A 24162-nucleotide genomic window follows, 5' to 3' on the forward strand; every position below is an offset into this window, starting at 1 on the left:
CAAGGCAGACTATATTGCTTTTAGAATAAGCACTTATTTCAATCCTGTTGAAGGATATTTGAAAGTTAATCAGTATAAAAGAAGGTGCCTTTCTTTTTAGCCTGTCAAAAAGACTTTTATATGGTAAAACTAGCAATGATACAACAAATATAGTAAGCTGGATAATCACAAACCCTGCTGGTACTCAAAACTGGTACAGTCTTTTTTAGAAAGCAAGATGTGTTTAAACCTTATTCTTTCTTAGAATAAGTTCTAAGGAAATAACCTAACATGAAAAAAAGCTATCAGTATGAAAGATGTTTTTTTTGCAGGACTGCAATAGCAATAAATTGGAAGTCATCTGCATGTCAAAAAATAGGTAAATGAATAAAGGATGATACATAGATGAAACATACAATCATTCAAAATGAAAAGAGTGAAGGTTATGCAGACTCCTGGTTGAAGAAGACAAATTAAACACAACAATTTACCTTCAATCCTTCCTGAAATCTCACCAAAATGAGAGTAAGGAGATTAAAAAACAACAACAACGACAAAATGAACTGGAGAGAAGACAACAGCAGAGCTGAGTTCAAAACATTTTAGAAGCTGCAAAGTAGATTGATGAGACCTGTCAAAGCTGAAAGCCACGTATCTGGCACTGGTGAGGGGATAGAGGAGAGCACCCAAATAGTCAGCCATTTTGCTCTACGGAGCACCAGAAAGGTCAGGAATGAAAAGCATGATGCCCCTGAAGATGGGAGGGCAAGTGGGGTTGAATTGGGAGAATTAGTTAAATCCTGAATTTAAGAACTCCTAGATCCCTTGCCCAACCCAGTATAGTTAGGCCACTACCTCTCCCCAACATGGCATAAGACTAGGTTGGGTCTTTCTGAGTGAAGAACCAGAGGGACTTTAGACTTGAGGACACTGGGCAGAGCTGAGGAAGATGAAGAAGGTTAATAAAAACAGGTGAAGTGAGGAAAAGCCTACATGTTACAACAAGTGGAAAATCTTAGTTACCTTCCCCACTCAGCTCTGAGAATACTTGCAGTCAGGCTTATGCACTCCAGGCTTGAGACTGGAGATACCTCCTGGGGAAACTACGTAGCCTAAAAGAAAAGAACTATAGACAACGATCAAATAGGGACTCTAATGAATTAGTTGAGTTCCTTTATGATCATCAGTCTCATACCTAAGGAAGCTCCAAGCCCCACCCTCCCAGAAAGAGCTCTAATGAGTTCTCTGTACCTCACACTTGACAATGAATACCAACCAAAGATCACACAAAAAACCAATAACTTGAAAAAGAATAAAGTAAACAAATATTAAAAGGTATTTAGAAGAAGCAGAGACAATGCAAGGGGGAAAAAAACCTTCAAAATAACTGAAATGAATAAGCCTACACCCATGAAACAAGAAGATGCTATAAGAAAGGAGCATTCAGGGACTTCCCTGGTTAAGTGGTTAAGACTCTGTGCTCCCAATGCAGGGGGCCTGGGTTCAATCCCTGGTCAGGGAACTAGATCCCACATGCATGCCGCAACTAAGGAGCCCATCTGCCACAACTAAGACCTGGTGCAACCAAATAAATAAATAAATAAAATAAAAATAAATATTTACAAAGAAAAAAAAAAAGAAAGGAACATTCAGAGAATGAAAAGGAGCTATGGAAGTTACAAACATGATAGCAGAGGTAAAAAGTGTACTATAATGGTTGAAAGATAAAATTGAAGAAATCTCCCAGAAAGTGGCGATGAATGACAGAGAGGCAGAAAATGGGATGGGGAAAAATAAAAGAAAAAAAGAAAATTAAGCAGATCAGGCCAGGAGGGCCAATATACAAATATGTATTTCAGAACAAGAGAACAGAGAAAGTGGAGGAAAGAAAAAGAAAGAAAAAAATGCAAGAAAATTCCCCACAATTTGAAGGCCATGAGACCATAGATTAAAAGGGCCTACAAGTGTCCAACTCAGAGAAGAAAAGAAGGCTGACACCAGGCATATCCTTGTGATTTCAGAATATCAGGGATCTTAAATGCTTCCAGACTGATAAAGAGATTAGGCACAGAAGATCAGAAATCAAGATACTGTTAGACTAGATGTTATTCTCAACAATAACAAGCCAGAAGACAATGCAGTAATGACTTGATTTTACATCCGACCAAATTAGCATTCAAGTATTAAGGCAGAATAATGAAATTTGCAAACAGGCAGGGCATCAAAAAATGTATCTCCCATGTACTGTTTCTCACTAAGCTACTGAAAGCTGTGATTCACCATAACAAGGAAATAAACCAAGAAAGAAGTTATTGAAGCCAGAAAGCAGGGGATACAAATCCGGAGAGAGGTCAGTATAATTCCAAGATGATGGTGAAGGAAAATCCCATAATGACAGACTAGAAAGCAGTCAGTTCAGACTGGAACACAAAGATGGAAAGCTCCAGCAAGAACTTAAAAAAACAAAAAAACCAAACGGATAGATTACTTAATATGTTAGAAAAATTGAGAGATTTTAGATTTTTTTACCTTCATAGAAGAGTTTGGAGATGAATTAATAATACACACAAAACAAGAAATATAGCAATTAATTAACTTCAGGGAAAATAGAAGTCCATACATAAAAGGAAATTTAACTACAATATATATATGGCCTATCTGTGATTATATACAGTGATAAAAATATTAACATTGAACAACCATCTGACCAACTACATTGGGAGAATTTTGGTGATGGTGGTAAATATGACATTAATAGATAATATATAAAACAATAAGCAGCAATAACAACACATTATTTGGAAATCTTAAGGAAAATGACTGATGAAATGGCTGAAAGAGAAAGTGCTTATCTTTGGGAACAGAAACTAGGGGTGGGAAATAGAACTACCATATGACCCAGCAATCCCACTCCTGGGCATATACCTGGAGAAAACCATAATTCAAAAAGATACATACACTCCAATGTTCACTGCAGCACTATTTACAATAGCCAGGATATGGAAGCAACCTAAATGTCCATCAACAGAGGAATGGATCAAGAAGATGTGGTACATAGATACAATGGAGTATCACTCAGCCATAAAAAAAGAACAAAATAATTCCATTTGCAGCAACATGGATGGACCTAGAGATTGTCATTCTGAGTGAAGTAAGTCAGACTGAGGAAGACAAATATCCTATGATATCGCTTATATGTGGAATCATAAAAAAGGGTACAAATGAATTTATTTACAAAACATAAGTAGAGACACAGATGTAGAAAAAAAACTTATGGTTACCATGGGATAAGGTGGGGAGGGATAAATTGGGAGATTGCAACTGACATATACACACTACTATATATAAAATAGGTAACTAACAGGAACCTGCTGTATAGCACAGGGAACTCCACTCAATACTCTGTAATGGCCTATATGGGAAAGAATCTTAAAAAAAAAAAAAAGAGTGGATATATGTATAACTGATTCACTTTGCTGCACACCTGAAACTAACACAACATTGTAAATCAACTATACACCAATAAAAATTAAAAAAAAAAAAAGAAACTGGGGGTGGGGAAAAAATGTGACCTAAACCTTATAAAATCATTTGACTTTTTAAACTAGGCTATGTTTTACTTTTTAGAGATTTGGCAGCATATAAAAAATGTTTATAAGATCTGGTTATGTAAAAAATTAGGAAGTATACTATAATTATGTAAAAACATTGAAAGTAAATGTAAAGTGGATATTAGGGTACTGGGCTTATGGAGTTTTTCCTCCCTTTTATTTTCCACACTTCCTGTTACTTTACAAAACAACATTAGGAACATGTCAATGATAACTCAAAATCACTGGTATCCCTAGTAGGATATGGTATCCATGGACAACCCAAGAGCAAATGAGAAGCTCTATACACAAACATTTTTATGCAGATGAAATGGGGTTAATGTAATTATAAGGGCAGCAATGATAATGAAGTAGAAGAGATGGACTAGAATAAAAAGGTTATTCTGGTCCAACAAATACCCAAGGTCATTGGAAAGGAAGCTGGAAACTACTCCGGTCTCCATAATGGAACATTATAAGAGAACTACTTGTCTGTGAGCACCAGGTGCTTTTAAATTTTTATTTATTTATCAGCTTCTCCCTGTCAGACCTGTGTCTTTGCTTGCATAGAAAAAAATCTGTGGACATGGACAACTACTCTAATTCTAAGTATTGTAAAGTCTACTAAAATATTAAAATTGTGCTCTGTAAATTCAGTACCTTGGTAAAAGATATTTCCCCTATCTTGTCTACCAATAAAATCTCATTTCAACATTACAAGAACAGCCATGTAATAAATCCTCCATTTATCAGTTGAGCATTTCTGTCTTTTGGAAAGCACAGTGACATCTGTCTCTACTGGGAGAAAAAAGAAATCCAACACCCATGACAGGATAAAATTAAAATAATTTTCATATTCTCTTCATATTTTTTCACAAGACATTAAAATGCTCAGAAAACACTGCAGAGGAATGCTTGGGAAACCAAGAAAAACCTTACCAGGCTATTTGTTGCACAAAACTGCTTTTAGTTAAGCTGCATCCTATAGGAACAGATTGTAAGGATTTAAAATACAATCATATGAAGAATAAGAACACATGGTTCTTAAATTAGTCATAAATGAAACTCAAATAATTTTCATACATTGTTTTTCTTACTCCTATTCAGGATTACTCACTCCAGCTTTTTAAAAGTTGGTAAATGTTTTCTGTTTGGATAGGCTAAGATCAAAAGAGGAATATATCTAATTTCCGTTCAATGTTAGTCATGGATTCTGCTCAATCTTAAGCACTTAATGCGCATCTAATATTATTTACTTTTCATAGCTAAACTGCCAGAGGTAAGGGGATCTGTTCACTTAAAAAAATAAGCTCAAAGTCACTCAACTAAGGAATAACCCCACATGAATGTCTATTTTAAAAGTATTACTGATATTCAAAAACCGTTTGCAGATTAAAAGTAAGCACTGACTTGCTGTGCTGAATGCACTTAAACTGTGGTATTAAAATATGAAAAGTAGTAACAGCGCTGTGTAATTATTTATTATTTCAGAGAGTTCTGCTTAATAATACTAGGAATACAATTAACCTCTACTCTCACTATATATGAAGGTTATTAAGATATATTTTATGATATCACAAATAAAATCATATCATTTTTAACTAAAAAAAAGATATATTTTGGATTTTGTTACATTTTGTTATTTTCTCTAATAAAACAGTTCCTTGAATTGTAATAAAGCAAATACAAGTAACTATGTTTTAGTGAGTTTATTTTCAGTTTTGATTTTCTTAGGAATCATCAAAATCTTTAAGTATAACATTAATCCATTATATATAAGTGATATTTTGTTGAATCTAGACTTTGAATGGGTAAATAGCATTTTAGGAAAACAATCTGCCTAGAAACAATAATTACACATTTAATTGGATTGTTTCTTTTTTGAGACTTCTCAGAATGTATATTCTTTAAGCAATCACTCCAGTCACGCCTCACATTTTGACTCTTATCAACTAAATAACAGGTGACCTATTTTCAGAAAATCCTAGACAATATAATATAGTAATTATCAGTAATAAAATATCCTCCTTAGAACATGATACCCTAAGTACCTTGCAAAATTATGTCATGTATGTCTTACAATATTAATGAGTATTTTTTTTTTTTTTTTTTTGCGGTACACGGGCCTCTCACTGTTGTGGCCTCTCCCGTTGTGGAGCACAGGCTCCGGATGCGCAGGCTCAGCGGCCATGGCTCACGGGCCCAGCCGCTCCGCGGCATGGGGGATCCTCCCAGACCAGGGCACGAACCCGTGTCCCCTGCTTCGGCAGGCGGACTCTCAACCACTGTGCTACCAGGGAAGCCCCTTAATGAGTATTTTTTAAACCATGTGATACTATTATATGAGCTCTTAGCTGAAACACAAACTTGTGAAAACAAGACACATAAAATGAGCAAAAAGTAAAATGGAACAATATAAGATTTCTCTCTTCTGCACTGTTAACTGGATTCTTCCAACTAATTCAGTATTCCTATGTGGATTAATAAGTCTATTGGCTAAAGCATGCTATTAGCAAAACCCTGGCACTAACTTGGTCCCTTATGATTCAGTTGACTTGGCACAAGGAACTGTTACCCAAATACATGCCACTGTTCACAATGGCAGCTCGATGAGTACATACAGATGACCAGTGGAAGCCCAGCACGATAGAGGAAAAACCTTCAAGGTACATGCTGGTCAGAAACATCATTTTTATTTACAAAAACCAACACAATTATTCCTGTAAAAAGGGGTTTAGAGAAATTATTCTTTAAAGCATACTCTTCTATTCATTGTACACCTTTTCTATTTAAAGCACACATTTCTATTTATTTATTCTATTAATATTTAACTTTATAAGCACCAAATAAGGCAAACTTAAAAATTTGATTAAAATACTGAAAACCATGTTCTTAGTACAATGCTGCAATGAAGACAAAACTATCAAGGAGCTATAATATTAATTCTCAAAATAAACAGGATTTCAAAGCTTTATGCAGGCAGAACTCAACTTACAAAAAGGCAGAGTTCTAAAAGTCTGTCTATAGGGACTTCCCTGGTGGTCCAGCGGTTAAGACTTTGTGCTCCCAATGCAGGGGGCCCAGGTTCAATCCCTGTTCAGGGAACTAGATCCCGCATGCCGCAACGAAGCTCCTGCATGTGGCAATGAAGATCCCATGTGCCGCAACTAAGACCCGGTGCAGCCAGATAAATAAATAAGTAAATAAATAACATTTTTAAAAATTATTTATTTATTTATTTATGGCTGCGTTGGGTCTCTGTTGCTGTACACGGGCGTTCTCCAGTTGTGTCGAGCGGGGGCTATTCTTCGTTGCAGTGCGCGGGGTTCTCATTGCTTTGGCCTCTCTTGTTGTGGAGCACAGGTTCTAGGTGCGCGGGCTTCAGTAGCTGTGGCTCGTGGGCTCAGTAGTTGTGGTTCCTGGGCCCTAGAGTGGAGGCTCAGTAGTTGTGGCGCACGGGATTAGTTGCTCCGTGGCATGTGGGAACCCGTGTACCCTGCATTGGCAGGCGGATTCTTAACCACTGCACCACCAGGGAAGTCCAATAAATATTAAAAAAAATTTTTTTTTAAAGTCTGTCTACAAATAGGTTATTCAAAATACAGAAAATGAATTGCCCCTCAAAACAATATCCTTTCTGGGGTGATAGAAATGTTCTATGTTTTGGAGTCATGGTTACATGGAAATCTATATTTGCCAAAACTTATCAAACTACACACTTCAAAGGTGCATTTATTGTTTGTATATTATACTACAATAAATTTGGACTTTAAAAAATGTCCTAAAAGGTGGTTAGAATATCAATCCACCAAAAGGAAATTTAATACATATTTCTAGCACAACACTGTAGCCATGCACCATCTGAACTACAGCTAATCACCACATATATCAGTGTTTCTGTGGGAAAATGAATTATGAGTTCTAAGCAAATACTGACATATATCCATCTTTTCCCTATTCTAAAGCATTTCAAGGACTAGGGTGGATATTTCTGGGCATCTTAGCTTGTTAACTCTCTATCAGCACCAGAAACAGTATTTCTCCACATCAATCATCCCTCAGGTCTTCCAATTTGAAGGAAAGTATAAATTCCTCCACAAGGCTCTGAACTTGTTCCTATTCTTCATATGTGTAAGTCATTCAAAAGTTGAACATTTCTACGTCATGCAGTAATAAAACCAAATTAACTACTAATCTGTAAACTGGAATAAAAACCAGAAAAATATAAAAATGGTCATAAATTTTCCTACTTTATAGTTCACACAACACTACTCTGAACACTGTGAAATATGCAGTTATAATGATTTCTCCTCACAGTACTTTTAAAACGTACATAAGAACACAACACAGAAAGACTAAATGACTTGACTAAAGTCACAAGTAGGAACGCTGAGATCAAAGTTCTCCTGATTCCCAATGCGGTGTTTTTCCTTCTACATCTTGCATGATGAAAATCATTTTTATAAGACACATTTGGTACTTATTTATTTGATCAATCCCTCCATATGTAACAATCTCCCATCTCCAACACCACTCCTCCTCCATGCATATGACTCCTTCACCCTAATTTGGCTTTGACAACTCCTTCCAGACCAACCCTCTGCCCCACCAGGCTGACATCTCCCTCATCCAGATTAAAACTATGATACCCCATTTGCTGGGCCTACCCAGTGGGGACACTTTCCTTGCCTTGCTTAGACTCTGACACTCCGTGCTGTCCTCACGTCTGCATGGACGCACACTTTAGGTTCTGACCCCTGGAAATAGTCTGTCCTCCAGCATGGACACTCTCTTTATCCTGTTCGTCCTCTGATCCCCCATGCTAGGCCACCCCCTGCATGGATGGATGCTCTCCTCACCTGGCTTGGGCTCCAACACCCCATGCTAGGCTGCTCCTCCTTCACCCATTCAGGTTTTGACACCGCTCTTTGAGCCACTGTTTCCCAAGCTCCTCTCTATCCACCATGGATACCCACTTTGCTCTATCCCACTAATGATAGCGGACTACAGGGGCAGGAAAGGTTTCATACATGAATTTAATATAGTAGAATTAATTCACTTAATTTATGCTACAAATGCACTCCCAAATTGTAGAAATATTCAGGTGAAATGTTATGTTCTACACCTACTCTCAGCATGTGACAATCCACCTTAGACCAAAAGGAGAGGTGAAAATTAAGGATGATCAAGTTAGAGGTCCATTGGCTTGGACAAAACTCCCATAGTCTGTAAGTGGACAGGCAGTGTTACAGACCTGGTTGCTAAAATAAAATTCATAATTTGGTAAAATCCTGCAAAGTACTCTTAAGAGGTTGTGGTCTATAACATCTAGTAGGCCACCAAAACTTTCATAATAAAGGGTCAGTGATGAAATGGAATTAATTTAAATTTTGTTAAAAGCTGGTTAAGTTATAAATAGAAACTGTAACTCATAACATTTATAACAGTCACACAAAATAAGTTACGGCACTGTAGACATACTATTACTTACTTTATCTACACAATCATCAAAAAATGCCAGGCTTGCATCTTTATCACTGACAAAAGAACATTCCTCAATGAAGCGAATAAACATTTGTGTTTTGGTCATCATGTTATAGAATTTCTGATGTGACCGGTCTCGGCTTCTTAAGAAAGCTATTCAACATAAATTTGTAATGTTAGCATATATAATATCATTTACAGATTCAGAGAATTTTTCAGCTAGAAGGAACTAGATCAACCATGTCATCTATACCCCCCACACCCTACTATTTTGCAGAAAAAGAAACTAAGACCCCTGAAGGGGAAGTGACCTGATAAAGATAGCAATAGGAAAGGAACTTGAACCCAGATCTTTCAGATCCCCCAACCCAGGGGCTCCTCTGCTTGCCCAACAGCACCGGGCTGCCCTGAAAGCTAAAAACATCAATATCTTAACACATCTGTGACACAACAGAGTGCAGTGGTACATGGTTAGGAAGCTCTGTACTTTTCAAATAGTCTCTTCTGCATATTTTGCTAATGGGATTATATCTAATGTGCCTGAGAAATAACCAGTCCTATGGAAATGGATTACCAACTGAGTTGATACTCACATACTCCTGAAATAGATAAGTATATTTTGATAAATATGAGCTACTAACCCAGAAAGCAATCATCACAAGGTTAAGCTCAATAATATGAAAGCTGTAGTACTATGCAATTACTCACCTTGTAGGGCAAAAAGAGAGGCTGCATCTGTGGCTGTCTCAGATGGGGCTTGTGTTATTGGTCTTAAGTATGATCTATAACCTTTTAAAATAGAGGCCATGAAACACAAAAATGCCTCCTGGATTTCCAAATCTATCATGTGCAACCTCTTTCCAGAATTAAAATCATAATCATTCATTGCTAAGTCCATTAGTCCATCGTCTCTTGGTCTCTGCTGCACTGTGAAGAAATACAGTGTTAATGTTTTCCCCAGAACTGTCAAAATTAATGTTCATAGTGGTATCAATTATAAATCCATTGCATATGTAATTCAAGTCATTATGCTGCATACCTTAAACTTGTACAGTCCTGTATGTCAATTATATCTCAATAAAATTGAAAGAAAAATAATAAATGTGTTGTGTTTTCAAAAGGGCTCAAGCTACTTCAACCCTTTGTTTACATAACTCCTTAATATATAACCCTAGCAAAACTTGATTTGGTCTGAGGATAAGGATGGTAGTAATGCTCAATGTTAACTTCCTGATTTTCAGGGTTATAGCATACTGTAGTGATACAGAATGTACTTATTGGTAGGAAATACACTCTATTTGGAGATGATGGGGACATCTATTCTCAAAAGGTCACAGAAACAAAGTTTGTGATTGCCTCAAAATTTTAAAACTTCTTAAAATATGAGGAACAATAAATCATCTTAGGGAGGGTTTTTTGGAGTTCTTATTGTTTAAAAAAGTAAAAGCACGTGGGCACTGGAATGAAGGCCTAGGTCTTAATCCTAGCTTCATCTTTATTAACTGTATGATCTCTGACAAGCTACCTCCCTCAAACTTAGTGTCTTCACAGTTGTAAAGACAAAAGAATGTATGTGAAAGTGCTCTGAAGCTGTAAAGTGATATATAATCCTGAATAACAATATCAGTATTGTTAAAACCTGTAATTTTAAGCTGTAAGATTCTGCCCTTCAGTACAGCTAGATGGGTTATTTCACTTATTTTAATAATACTTAAATATTGCTACAAAAGCTGCTGGACTTCTCAGCTATTCAAAAGAAGCTCATAAATTTTTAGAAAGCAAATAACTAAGTAGCTTAAATAAAATTCCATACATAATTTATTTGTTCCATAGTATAAAATTTGTTCCATTTGATGTCATTTTTTCATATCCCAATACTTATGAGCCACTTCCGGATTATCTACTTGTTATAAGGTTTACTTTGTAAACGCTGTCTTTTTCCATGTCTCTTTCCAACTATTTTATAGGCACCCTTGAACCCTCGAGGATGTAGGCCACCTCCCATGTTTATATTTCACCTAATACATAAATGAGAACCTCAAATATTGCTGCACCATTACTGACCATTTTTTATACAATAAGTATTAAATTATGAACCCTGAATGGATTGTTGGTATAAAATACCAAGAGGATTAGATAAATGAAGGCTTAATTCCTCTTACTGGTAATTCTGGATCACTATCAAGATACTCTTATTGTAAGCTTTGAACTGAAATTCTCCATATCCTAATCTATTTTCACTTTAATTAATTTCCGAATGCTTTTGGCAAGCTTCTATTTTCAAATTATTTGAGGTAAGCACAGCATTAAGATCTATTGAAGGTGAAAAGCACATGACCTTGCTCTCAACCCACAAGAATCATCAGCATTTTCTAATGTAATTTAAACCATCTGTCTTAGATTTTCAAAACTAACTTTCTATTCTATGTATAAAGAAAATATACAAGTAGAAACCAGTATTTTTTCCATAGTATTTGAAAATAATCACCTTAATCTTTTTGAATTTTATTATGATGTAAAATATAAATTTTGTAAATCTCCCATTCAGCTTCTAAAAAATTTTGCTTTAATGTTCATTTGCCTTTAAGACTGTAAAACCACCTTCCTTTAGGTAAACACCATCCTTTTACAAGTAAGGCAAAGCTGCTGGAGTCCTTTCTTCAGATTAAATTACTTCCTTTAAATAAATTATACACTTACATTTTGCCAACTGCTGGTGCAAATTATTCAGTGTGTTCATCAGATTTTTACATGGTTTCTTTGGAAGTACCTTCCAGGCTACATTTTTCTTATCACCAGTTCTGAGAGTAAATGACAACAATAATATATTTGTCAGATTAACTTGGGGTGGGACAGGGGTGGGTATATATCTGTTATTTATAAAAAGGGGAAAAGAGAAAACACATTGAACAAAAATAAAATATACAAAATATTCTACTTAACAGAAGAAAAATACTACAGGGGTAAATTGGAGTGTTTAATACTTAAAAATTAATTTATATGAGAGTAGAACCCTGTATTAAATTATGTTTATATTGAGTCAATTCCACCTGCTTTGGAATCATGCAAATCACTACAAAACTTAATGTGGTGGCCATTACTCTTAATCTCATCTAAGAGTCTTTAGACACCTAAATATTGGGAAAATCCTACTATTAGGAGATTTTTTCTTATATACTCTAAGACAAAGCACTGTAGAAAACTTTCAATGAACTTATGATCCATAAAGTTTATCAAAATACTTCGGTATATCCAAATATTTAGTTTCCTAAAAATATAAGTAAAATTTAGCTTTGTTTCTTTCAGAAAAGAAATAATCTATAATATTAGATTATTTGGGCTTCCCTGGTGGCACAGTGGTTCAAGCCCTGGTCCTGTAAGATCCCACATGCTGCGGAGCAACTAAGCCCATGTGCCACAACTACTGAAGCCCGCACGTCACAACTACTGAAGCCCGCACGTCACAACTAATGAAGCCTGCGCACCTAGAGCCCGTGCTCCACAACAAGAGAAGCCACTGCAATGAGAAGCCCATATATATATGAGAAGCCACTGCATATGAGAAGCCCACTCCATATATAGTTTAAAGATTATGGGCTTCCCTGGTGGCGCAGTGGTTAAGAATCTGCCTGCCAATGCAGGGGACAAGGATTCAAGCCCTGGTCCGGGAAGATCCTACATGCTGTGGAGCAGCTAAACCCATGTGCCACGACTACTGAGCCTGCACTCTAGAGCCTGCGAGCCACAACTGCTGAGCCCACGTGCCTCAACTTCTGAAGCCCGTGTGCCTGGAGCCCGTGCTCCGCAACAAGAGAAGCCATTGTGGTGAGAGGCCCGCGCACTGCAACAAAGAGTGGCCCCCGCTCGCCACAACTAGAGAAAGCCCTCGTGCAGCAACGAAGACCCAACACAGCCAAAAATAATAAATAAATAAAAAATAAACAAATTAATTAAAAAATACTAGATTATTTGAATAAAGTATAACACTCCGAAATACTTTTATAACTATAAAAGAGGACATCAGCTTGACAGTGATATCTTTGTTTCTAGATGAACTCCTATAATCTCCTTTATACAACCTTTACAACACAGTTAATCCTTTTTTTAAAAAGATTTATTTTATTTATTTTTATTTTTGGCTGCGTTGGGTCTTTGTTGCTGCACGCGGGCTTTCTCTAGTTGTGGCGAGCGGGGGCCACTCTTTGTTGCAGTGCGCGGGCCTCTCACCACAATGGCTTCTCTTGTTGCGGAGCACGGGCTCCAGGCACACGGGCTTCAGAAGTTGAGGCACGTGGGCTCAGCAGTTGTGGCTCGCAGGCTCTAGAGTGCAGGCTCAGTAGTCGTGGCACATGGGTTTAGCTGCTCCACAGCATGTAGGATCTTCCCGGACCAGGGCTTGAATCCTTGTCCCCTGCATTGGCAGGCAGATTCTTAACCACTGCGCCACCAGGGAAGCCCATAATCTTTAAACTATATATGGAGTAGGAGAAGAAAAGAGCATGGTGATAAAACATGATAAAGCTTTCGGACTTAACTATAGCTTTGTTGATTCCACTCTCTATTTATTAAATCTTTTTTCTATTTCAAAAGCAATAAATACTCATTTTAGGAAACGTGAAAAATGCAGAGAAAAAGGAGAAGAAAAGTAAATCACTTATGTTCTAACCACCAAAGACAACATCATAGCACCGGTGTGAAATGGAATTGCTGAACTTTTTTTTTTTAATGTTCCTTAAACTTCCCATAGAACAAAAAGGTCAAATATTACTTTGAAAGAAAACAAGAGTGGATGGGAAAGCTTAAGCTGACAAAGAAGAACTGTCTTGGAATCTACCCTATCTTTCCACAATGATAATAAAATACAGATAGGGCAGGGTCAAACGGCAGATGTCCTGCTGTGAGATTTTATTTCATCTATAATGTGACCAGGACTATGGAACCCTGTATTAAAGTGAGAACACAATGTAAAAACACTTTTGACATTATTTTCTTGCTAAAACTTCAAAACACAGCACTCCTACTGTGCCTTAGCATTCACTGTGTGTGTGCCTGCCTTGCTAACTAGATTAGCAACTTAAGAGAATGGAGTATATCTGGTTTGTCTTTTTATTCCCAGTGCCTAGCAAAAAAAAAAAAAAAAAAAAAAAAAAGGCACTCAAGAGGTGTCTGTAGCATAAGTGAATGAACAGTAATTTGGTATCATTTCATCAAATTACTATTATTTACTCACATAATTTCCTCCTCTTGCCCTTGATATCATCACTGTAAAACTTGGCTCGGGAGAAGAGTTTTATCGAGGGACTTCCCTGGTAACGCAGCGGTTAAGAATCCGCCTGCCAGTGCAGGGGACAAGGGTTCGAGCCCTGGTCCAGGAAGATTCCACATGCCGCGGAGCAACTAAACCCATGTGCCACGACTACTGAGCCTGTGCTCTAGAGCCCGTGAGCCACAACTACTGAGCTCACGTGCCACAACTACTAAGCCCAAGCACCTAGAGCCCGTGCTCTGCAACAAGAGAAGCCACCGCAATGAGAAGCCTGTGCACCACAACAAAGAGTGGCCTCCGCTTGCTGCGACTAGAGAATGCCTGCGTGCAGCAATGAAGACCCAATGCAGCCAAAAATAAATATATTTTTTTTTAAAAAGGAATTTTATCTAGTACCTGAGTTTGGGTCTATGACAGCCTTCTGCATTTTTATTCATAGTGAGTTCCATTTATAGGATTACTATTGCATAAGTAGTAAGCCAGTAATTAGTGGCAGAAGTAATAGTTATAGAGTCAGACAATGATAGTTTCAAAATCAGTTCTGGCAGTATTGTTATGTGCCTTTTTATAAATTACTTAAAAATCTAAGCTTTGGTTTTCTTATCTGTCTGTCAGACTGGTTAGTAAAAACTACCTGACAAAATACAGAGAATAATATGAGATACCTTAGGCTATGCATACAGCTTTATGACTAGTACATATCAGATATTAATTTCCCTTTCTTCAGAAATTTCTTGACATTCATAATATATTCCTTATTTTATGTATTTATGAGTCAGAGAAGGGAAAAGGAAACCACAAATTTCATACTCAGATTTTTCTTTCAAATTTCAGGTTGAGGCTCCAGAAATTCACGATGAAGGAAAGTAGAAAGCTATTAATTCACTAGTTTAGTCTTCCCATAGGTTTGGAAAGGCGATAAAACCAAGAAGGAAGACCACTGATGAGTGCAAACAAGTCATGTTTCTTTGATTCTTTAACCATTAGTGATCAAAACAAAGTTAAAATAATAAGAAAAAAACTCTTTTAACAAATTGAGGAAAAGTATAAAAGTATAAAAAGAGAGAAAACGTATATACTTATTTATCACCTTGAATTTCAATTTTTAAAAACATTATGTCATGTAACATTAACAACTGGCCAAAAAAAAAAGATACTACTTTAATATTTGAAGAATTAAATATTTCTGGTAAAGTATGAAATGTTCATGGTAAAGAATCTTTGACGCTATTTATCCCATATATAAAATGGCTTTAATGCCAAAGTACATCCCATATTTTCTTGGTTAGGCTTTTGAAAGCATACATGCCTTATAAAAGAAAATTATTTTCTGCTAAACTTTTCTAATGGTTTAGGCAGTTGAGGTTTTGACATATAACAATACTAGAATTAATGTAAGATTTCAGAATTACATCAAAAGGCTTTAATATGAAACATGCTTATTTAAAAATGGAGAAAAACCTATCTCACAAATACGTACTTAAATTGTAAAAGGTATACTAGCTTTTGGGCTTTACTAATAGGGTAACTTGCAGTTATTTTAAGTATATCCTGTGGATGCAACGTGGTATTGCATCAATTTCCTCTTCCCTGAAGAGCTTAAGTATGATTAAACTGAAAATAAATAATACAAGAGAAAACACTGAATTATAAAAAAGCTGTAAGTATACAGTTCCAGTAGCTTAGCTACAACTTAAATATTATTCCAATAGAGAGAAAAAAATTATAAAAAAATTATTTAAAAATTATAAAAAATTATAAAAATTATAAAATGTAAAAATTTACATTTCTTACATAAATTTCTAAGTAAGCATAAGATTATAATATTTCTCAAATATTGAAAGAGCTGAGGATTAAAACCTTCTCTAATACACTAAACGTATCCCATCAAAGTATAGTAAGAACTGATTCAAAGATGGTAAAAACCCCAAATATAAAAACAACATAGCTCAAAAGAATTCTAGTTAGCATTCACAAAATATACATTTACATACATACACTACAAAGTTGTAAATTACTGGAAGTAGAATCATTAAAATGAACTTACTGAGAAATTGTGTTGGTATCTAGGTCAACACAACTGACATCTGGTGGAGGGTCATAGAGATCAAAGTATCTTGAATCAATTCCTACTATGAATGGACATGGTGCACTCAAGACATCTGCTAAAGCCAGTGGGCAGAGAGGAACATAGGGGCATGGCCAGTGGAAAGGGAAAATCATCTTGGATAAATAAAAGATAAGAGAATATTTAGCTGTTTGACATTGAAGCATAATTCATCAGCACACACAAAAAACTGTCTTTTAAATATTTATACCAAAAGTAGTATAATGCTTGTTAAATAATTACAACTAGTGTTAATGGCCAGAAAGTTGAAATGCATTACACTCTGAATTTTAGTTAAGCATTAAAACAGTTTTAAATTATATGAATAATTAGGTTTAAAATGAAACTGACTCCTAATAAGAAACTGTGATACTCACAGACACTAATGCTTCTGTCACACTAGTAAGCACTGAAGGCCGTAAGGAATGAATAAGAATCTTATGTTCTGTTACTGCAAACACCAGTAGTGTCACAGCATTTTCAGGGCCTAAATTCTGAAGTAGTGTTGAAAACTTGCCACCACTATAAATCCAAACAAAAATATATAATTAAAAAAAACAGAGATCAAACACCTCATTATCCAAAATAATTTTTAAAAGTTCACGATTAGGGTAGGATTATAGTTCATATTATATATTTAACTTTAAACATGACTGTTGCTCTTATGTAGGGAAAACACTGCATCAGAAACACACTATGAAAATAATGAAGTTTTATGAGGTTCTGAAATCATTCGATTCTTCTGCATTGTATTAAATATGGAAAATGAAAAGTCATCTGCTTCATTTTATATAAAAAGATCTGCCATGTAGATAGTTCAAAAAAAGAATTCAATGTATAAGAGGGGTGCTTTGGTTGAAAGCAAATCGTTTAATGCAAGTTTTTTTTCTTTTTTTTTTTAACATGGCTCATCTTCCTCTGTAATTATCAGAAAACATATGTGACTTACAGGCCCAACTTCCTTAAGGTAAATACACATCTCAAAATTTGGATTTACAAATAGCTAGATTATCTTTACTATTGTAATGATAATATTAATTAAGAGCTACTAAGTGATGATACACACATACAAAGCAAATTAATAATCAAAACTTAGACATTGTACATGGTAACAAAATACTGCATTAACAAAGTAAATGATTCTGGGCTTCCCTGGTGGTGCAGTGGTTAAGAGTCCACCTGCCAATGCAGGGGACACGGGTTCAGGCCCTACTCCAGGAAGATCCCACATGCTGCGGAGCAACTAAGCCCGTGTGCCACAACTACAAAGCCTGCATGCTAGAGCCCACGAGCCACAACTACTGAGCCCGAGTGCCACAACTACTGAAGCCTGCTCGCCTAGAGCCCGTGCTCTGCAACAAGAGAAGCCACCCAATGAGAAGCCTGCGCACCGCAATGAAGAGTAGCCCCCGCCCGCCGCAGCTAGAGAAAAGCCTGCGTACAGCAACAAACACTGAACGCAGCCAAAAATAAAAAAATAAAATTTTAAAAAAATTTTTAAAAAAGTAAATGATTCAGTAAGCTAACCAGTATTTCATCTTTATAATGTTAAATAACTGGCTTCACTGAATTAACTTTTTAAAAATAAACCAAAACTAATAAAGTCTCTTGGAGAAATAAACACATATGCCCACAAAAAACTTGTGCATGTTCATAGCAGCATTATTTATAGTAGCCCAAAAGTAGAAACAACCTAAATGTCTGTCAACTGATAAATGGATAAATAAAATGTGGTATATCCATACACTGAAATATTTGTTGGAAATAAAAAGGAATGAAGAACTGATACATGCTATAACGTGGATAAACATTGGAAACATGCTAAGTGAAAGAAGCCAAACACAAAAGGCCACATTTTATATGATTCCATTTATATGAAATGTCCAGGACAGGCAAATCTGAAGCAAAAGAAGCAGATCAGCAGTTGCCTAGGGCTGGGAAGGGGGCGTGTGTGTGTGTTTGTATATATAGGGATGGGAGGGGTAAGGGAGGGTAACTGCTAAAGGGTACAGGGTTTTTCTGGAGCTATGAAAATGTTCTAAAGTTGATTATAGTGATAGTTGCAGAAGTCTGTGAATGTGATCATTGAATTGTACAATTTAACTGGGCGAATTGTATGGTATGTGAATTATATATCAATAAAGCCATTACCAAAAAATAAAAAAAGGCTCTTGGGTAATGTAGAATTGTTTTAAAGTAGTCTCAGTCAGTATTTCTAATTTATTCTCAGCTCAAACAAAAGTTAAGAAAACACTGGTCACTCTGGGCCAAGACCTGGTGATGAAATAATCTGCAATTCTTACAAAATTAATGTCAAAGATGGCAGCTGGTCTCCCTTAGGTATGTACTACAAAATAACTTAATTATATTGTAACTATTTCCCTGCTAGAAAAATTACACAGCTAATTAAATTTCAAGAAATGATATTTAAGAAAAAACATATTTCATAATCTCTCTGAACTTTTAAGGTGGTGAAATACATTATTCTATTCCATGGGCTAGTATTTATAAGTAACTTTTTATTTGGGGGTTAAATTTAAAATTAATTGCATTTGAATGTTCTTCAGAGGATATTTAAAGCTAAAAAGATATTGTTTTCATAACCTACAGACATATATACGTATTTATGTAGTTGTATGTACTTAATCATAATAAATGGATACACAAAATACCAAACACTATTGTAAAAGTTTTTCTGTGTTCTTTAAGACCTTTAACCTCACTGTTAAGTAAAATAAATTTAGGTAAGAAACAATTAAATGAGAAGTATTTCCATCGACACTTGCAATTTTCCCCAGGAAAGAGAGAAAATACTTGAATGTTACTTTAGCTCACACTACATTTAGAGAAACACAAATGAAGTTTTACTTGCCTTAGCGGAAGAGGTGAAGAAACAGGCTGACTGAGAATCAGATTATCATGTGGTGATAACTGAAAATAGATTTAAAATAAAGTATTTGAAATATAAAGATGAACTTTAAAACACCACCTTCCAGAAAAAAACATATATATATAGACGATGCCCATAAAGTTTCAATATCCCCATTCACCAGTATAGGAACCATGTATATCACTAAGATCCTGAAAAATATGTCCTGATGACTGACCTCTTCTAACTACTAACTCTTCTTACTCTGAATCCTATCTCTTTTCTTCTGTTTCTCAACATTTCCCTGATGCCATTTAACAAATCTGTGTCGAGAGACTAAATTATTCATTTAATACGGTAAAACCAGAGTTAGCAAACCTATGGCCTCAAGGCAAATCCACAGGCCACCTGCTTTTATAAATAAAGTCTTACTAAAATAAAGCCATGCACATTTGTTTACGTGTTACCTATAGGTGCTTTTGTGCAATGAAAGCAGAGCTGAATAGTTTCCAGAGAGACAGTATGGCCTTTACTGTAAAGACTGAAACACTGTTTCGGCCTCAACATAAAAAACTTGCCAACTTCTGCTATAAAACATATCTTTTATGTGTATTCAAACTGAGTGTGCTATATGTATTCTGGCACTAAATAGCAAGAAGTAACTTGGGATGATATGTAGATATGCAGACTACTTATAAAGCTTATCAAAATGATATTTTTCTAGACATTTAATCTGTATCAATATATTAATGCAATTAATTTAATCTACATTTAAAATTTTATGCAGATTTATACAAATTTGCAAATATCTATTTATAAATGATTTCTAATTTTGAATGATACTCCATTAAGGGCTGTGATAAATACAAGGCACATATAGTGATAATACATGAAATAATTTCCCAAAATCACTTCAAAAATCGTGATTAAATAGATTCAAAAGACAACTTACATATAAAGAGCATAGACAAAAAAGAAATGTAAATAAAAGATGAAAGATAAAGTCAACAGGGAAAAGAGATGGGGAAAATAATTTATGTTCACTTTAAACTTCCTCCTCTCACAAAGATATGAGCAATTCTTCCTGCAATATATGAAAACATACAGCTTTTTCTTTTATCTCTTCTAATACATTTAACTTAGGGAATAAGTGCCAAAGGCACAAATGTTCAAATACCAAGAATAAATTTAGGGAAAGCAGTGCCTTTTTACGTGTTCAAAACATCTACTGCTGTCTACTTCTTTAACTCTGCAATGCTTTATCTAAGAGGAAACATTAGATGTCTGTCTGGGAGGCAGTTAATAGAACCATAAGGGTCCAAACTCCAACGTAAAACAGTATCTGGTTCTCTTTTGATTTCATTTGATTTTTTTTACCCATATAAAATTGTTATTCTTATGGTACATTTTGACAGAGTCAATAATTATTTAACAGGGCACTTACATCATGAAAATCTTACCTGAACTAAAATCCGTGGTCTCTGAGGAGATGGAAAAGGAACTTTATGCATAAAATGAGAAATATGCCTTAAAAACAAACAAACAAACACCTGATTGATTCCAAAGTGAATACTTATATGCTATAAAGGTCAACATGTCACCACAAGTCCAGGTTGAGTCAAAAGCTCTGTGTACCTATAATTTCGAAATCCTTGCTACTACAAAAGCAAGTGAACAAACAACAACCAAAAATCATTTGTCCCAGGAAAGTTGCTTCTATCTAAACCCACCCACAAACTTTTCATATTAATACTTTCTCACATTCAATAACGCTTGTGTTATTAATGTCTGAAAAGCCACTGTAACTTCTACCTCTCCCTAAGAAGATAACAAACAATGTATCAGAGATGTGGACATTACCAAAGAAGCTAATTCTTGCATATACTTTTTAGTCAATTGCTCATATTTTAAAAATGAAGCAATATACTTTTTAGTCGAGTGCTCATATTTTAAAAATGAAGCAACCACTGAGTACTACAGAAAAATGAAAGAGTTTAACTGTTTCTAAAACATGAACAATATACTTTCTATTAACAATAGGTTAAAAATTCTATTACTGATTTTATGGGTTTTTTCCCCGGAAGAGAACAGATAAAAAGCTAGATTGATGGGTTTTGTTTTGAACACCATGGAAAAGAAAAAAGGCAGCAATAGTGAACAATCCTTTCTTAAGGAATGAGTTAGTTTATTTCTCTATTACTTTTAAACTATTTCCAAATCATCTTGGTTTCAGAACAGAGATAATTTCAACTGGATACAAAACATCAGAAGAGAAAATTATTAATTTCTTACAAAGATGTTTTGACTGCCTGCTATATATAAGATACTGCCAGACATGTTGGGAATTATTTTTTAAAAAGCCATATACTACCAGTTTCTACTATTAAGATACTCACAATCTAAGAACAAAAAGATAAGGGGAATGAGTTCCAGAGGACACATATCTGCTTGCATTATGTGAAATAGTTAGAAAACAAAGTGTGATCCATGAATACCTAAAGATCCCCAAGACCCATTCAGGGAGAATCTGCAAGGTCAAAGGTACTTTTTAAAGACACCGTTTGCCATTTTCACTGTGTTGATATTTGCATTGATGGTGCAAAAGCATTGTGGATAAAACTGCTGCCCCTTACTATGAATCAAGGAAGTGGCACTGAACTGTAGCTGTTGTATTCAGTTTCACTTAAGAATGTCTCGGATGAAGCAGTAAATACTATTAATTTTATTAAATTTTGACTCTGCAGTGTATACTTATAAATAATCTGTGTGATGAAAGGGGAAGAATGCATAAAGCACTTCTGCTGCATACAGGAGTACGATGTCTGTCGTGAGGAAGAGCAACTTGTATGACTCAGTTGTGAGTGAATTAGCTGTTTTTGTTTTGCTGTGTTTCCATAGAATGCCATTTTTCCTTGAAAGAACAAAAGACATATTAACGTTATCCAATGTGGGTATTCAGTAGATATTTTCTACATTAAAATGAACAAAGTGAGGCTATTGCTTCAAGAAAAATAACTTACAGTACTTGTTGCCAATAATTAAATTCAAGCTTTCCAATAAAAAGAAATATAGTACTGTCACATGCTATAATACGGATGAACCTTGGAAACATTACAAAAAGATGAAAGGATCCAGTCAAAGAAGACCACGTAAGTTGCTTAGAGCTGAGTGGATGAGCGGGGAATGGGGCAGGACACCTAATGGGCATGGGGTTTCTTTTAGGGGATGAAAATGTTCTAAAATTAGATTTTGGTAATGGTTGTACACCCTGTGAATGCATGTTTTAAAAAAACATTGAATTGTATACTAATTTAAATGGGTGAACTGTGTGATATGTGAATTATATTTCAATAAAGCTGCTTTTAAAGTCAAGGGAGAAATCAAAATGGAATACTAAAACCTTTTTCTCAGTTAACCCCAAAGGAGGAACAAACAAACAAATAAGTAAATAAATTCAAGCTTTCAAGTGAAAATTAGAATCTTGCTACCATAAACTTGACAATTTCTCAATACTCAAACATTTTTCTGATGTAGGTGGTTATATTCACAAATCTGATTTTTAAATTTTGATAGCGAGATGTATCTATGTGAACTCAGTGAACCAGTATTTTCCAAATGACCAATGTACGATGCTACAAAATCACACATGCATAAAAGTTCCACTCAAAGAGATAGACCAATAGATTTTACTGTAACAGAGAAAGTTCATCATTAAAGTTTTAGATTCCACATTGACAGTAACCTATAATAAACTATACTTGTCAAGTTTTGGTGCACTGTCAAAAAAGAAAATCCACAATTTTCTGAAAAGACTATTCAAATGCCCTCCCTTTTCCACATACATATTTGTGTGAGGCCATGTTTCTTTCATTACGTCAACCAAAACAACATATTGCAACAGAATGAAAGCACAAGCATATATGAGAACCTAGCTATGGGACTTCCCTGGCAGTCCAGTGGTTAAGACTCTGTGCTCCCAATACAGGGGGCATGGTTGGGGAACTAAGATCCTGCATGCCACATGGCCAAAAAAAAAATTAAAATAAGATAAAATGAGAACCTAGTTATGTTCAATTAAGCCAGACATTAGAGATTTGCAAAAAATGTAAAACAATGTCACTCTTCTTCCTAATTTTTTTCTTTTAGGAAATGGTTATTTTAAAAAAAAGAGAGAGATATTTATGATAACATGTAATGGGTTTATCATTTTTTAAAATAAATTAATAATTTTTTTTTTTTTTTTGCGGTACACGGGCCTCTCACTGTTGTGGCCTCTCCCATTGTGGAGCACAGGCTCCAGACACGCAGGCTCAATGGCCATGGCTCACGGGCCCAGCCGCTCCACGTCACGTGGGATCCTCCCGGACCGGGGCATGAACCCGTGTCCCCTGCATCGGCAGGCAGACTCTCAACCACTGCGCCACCAGGGAAGCCCAATAAGTATTTTTGAAGTTCTCCGTTTTAATTTCTAATGTATATTAATAGATATAACACATTAAAAAAAGCTCTTTGGGGGGGTCTTCATTTTTAAGAGTATAAAGTGGTCCTGAGACCAAAAAATTTGAGAACTGGTAGATTAGAATACTGAGATGTGGGCAGAAAACTGCAAGGAAAAATTATAAAGTAATATTTTACATTGAATGTTCTTACAATAATTCTATCACTTTCAACTATCATTAGAATCACAGAATTCTGCCTAAGAACACAAAAGAGCTTAAGTGATAGATGATATAAAATAAACAATAGTCAAATAGACAGTGGTGATGTTTAGATCTCATTTGTGTCAAACCTTACTACATTAAAGATTATTCAGTTTTAGTGATCTTCAAGTAAATCACAAAAATTTTAAAAAGAATAAAAAATACGT

General features: G+C 35.4%; 1 protein-coding gene across 4 annotated transcripts in view; it reads right to left on the reverse strand.

The window, feature by feature from the left end:
• Nucleotides 1-24162, reverse strand: part of DENND4A (DENN domain containing 4A) — a gene marked incomplete at both ends in the record, with an annotated part of 97188 nt that overhangs the window by 44215 nt on the left and 28811 nt on the right. For all 4 annotated transcript variants that reach the window (XM_079700159.1, XM_079700160.1, XM_079700158.1 and 1 more), the window contains 7 exons: nt 9061-9206; nt 9762-9980; nt 11754-11854; nt 16367-16542; nt 16804-16948; nt 19299-19357; nt 20756-20822. In XM_079700159.1, the coding sequence (XP_079556285.1) occupies nt 9061-9206; nt 9762-9980; nt 11754-11854; nt 16367-16542; nt 16804-16948; nt 19299-19357; nt 20756-20822 (913 nt within the window). The remainder of the gene's footprint in view (nt 1-9060; nt 9207-9761; nt 9981-11753; nt 11855-16366; nt 16543-16803; nt 16949-19298; nt 19358-20755; nt 20823-24162) is intronic.

This window comes from Hyperoodon ampullatus (assembly GCF_949752795.1).
Source record: "Hyperoodon ampullatus genome assembly, chromosome: 3".
NCBI classification, from domain to species: Eukaryota; Metazoa; Chordata; class Mammalia; order Artiodactyla; family Ziphiidae; genus Hyperoodon; species Hyperoodon ampullatus.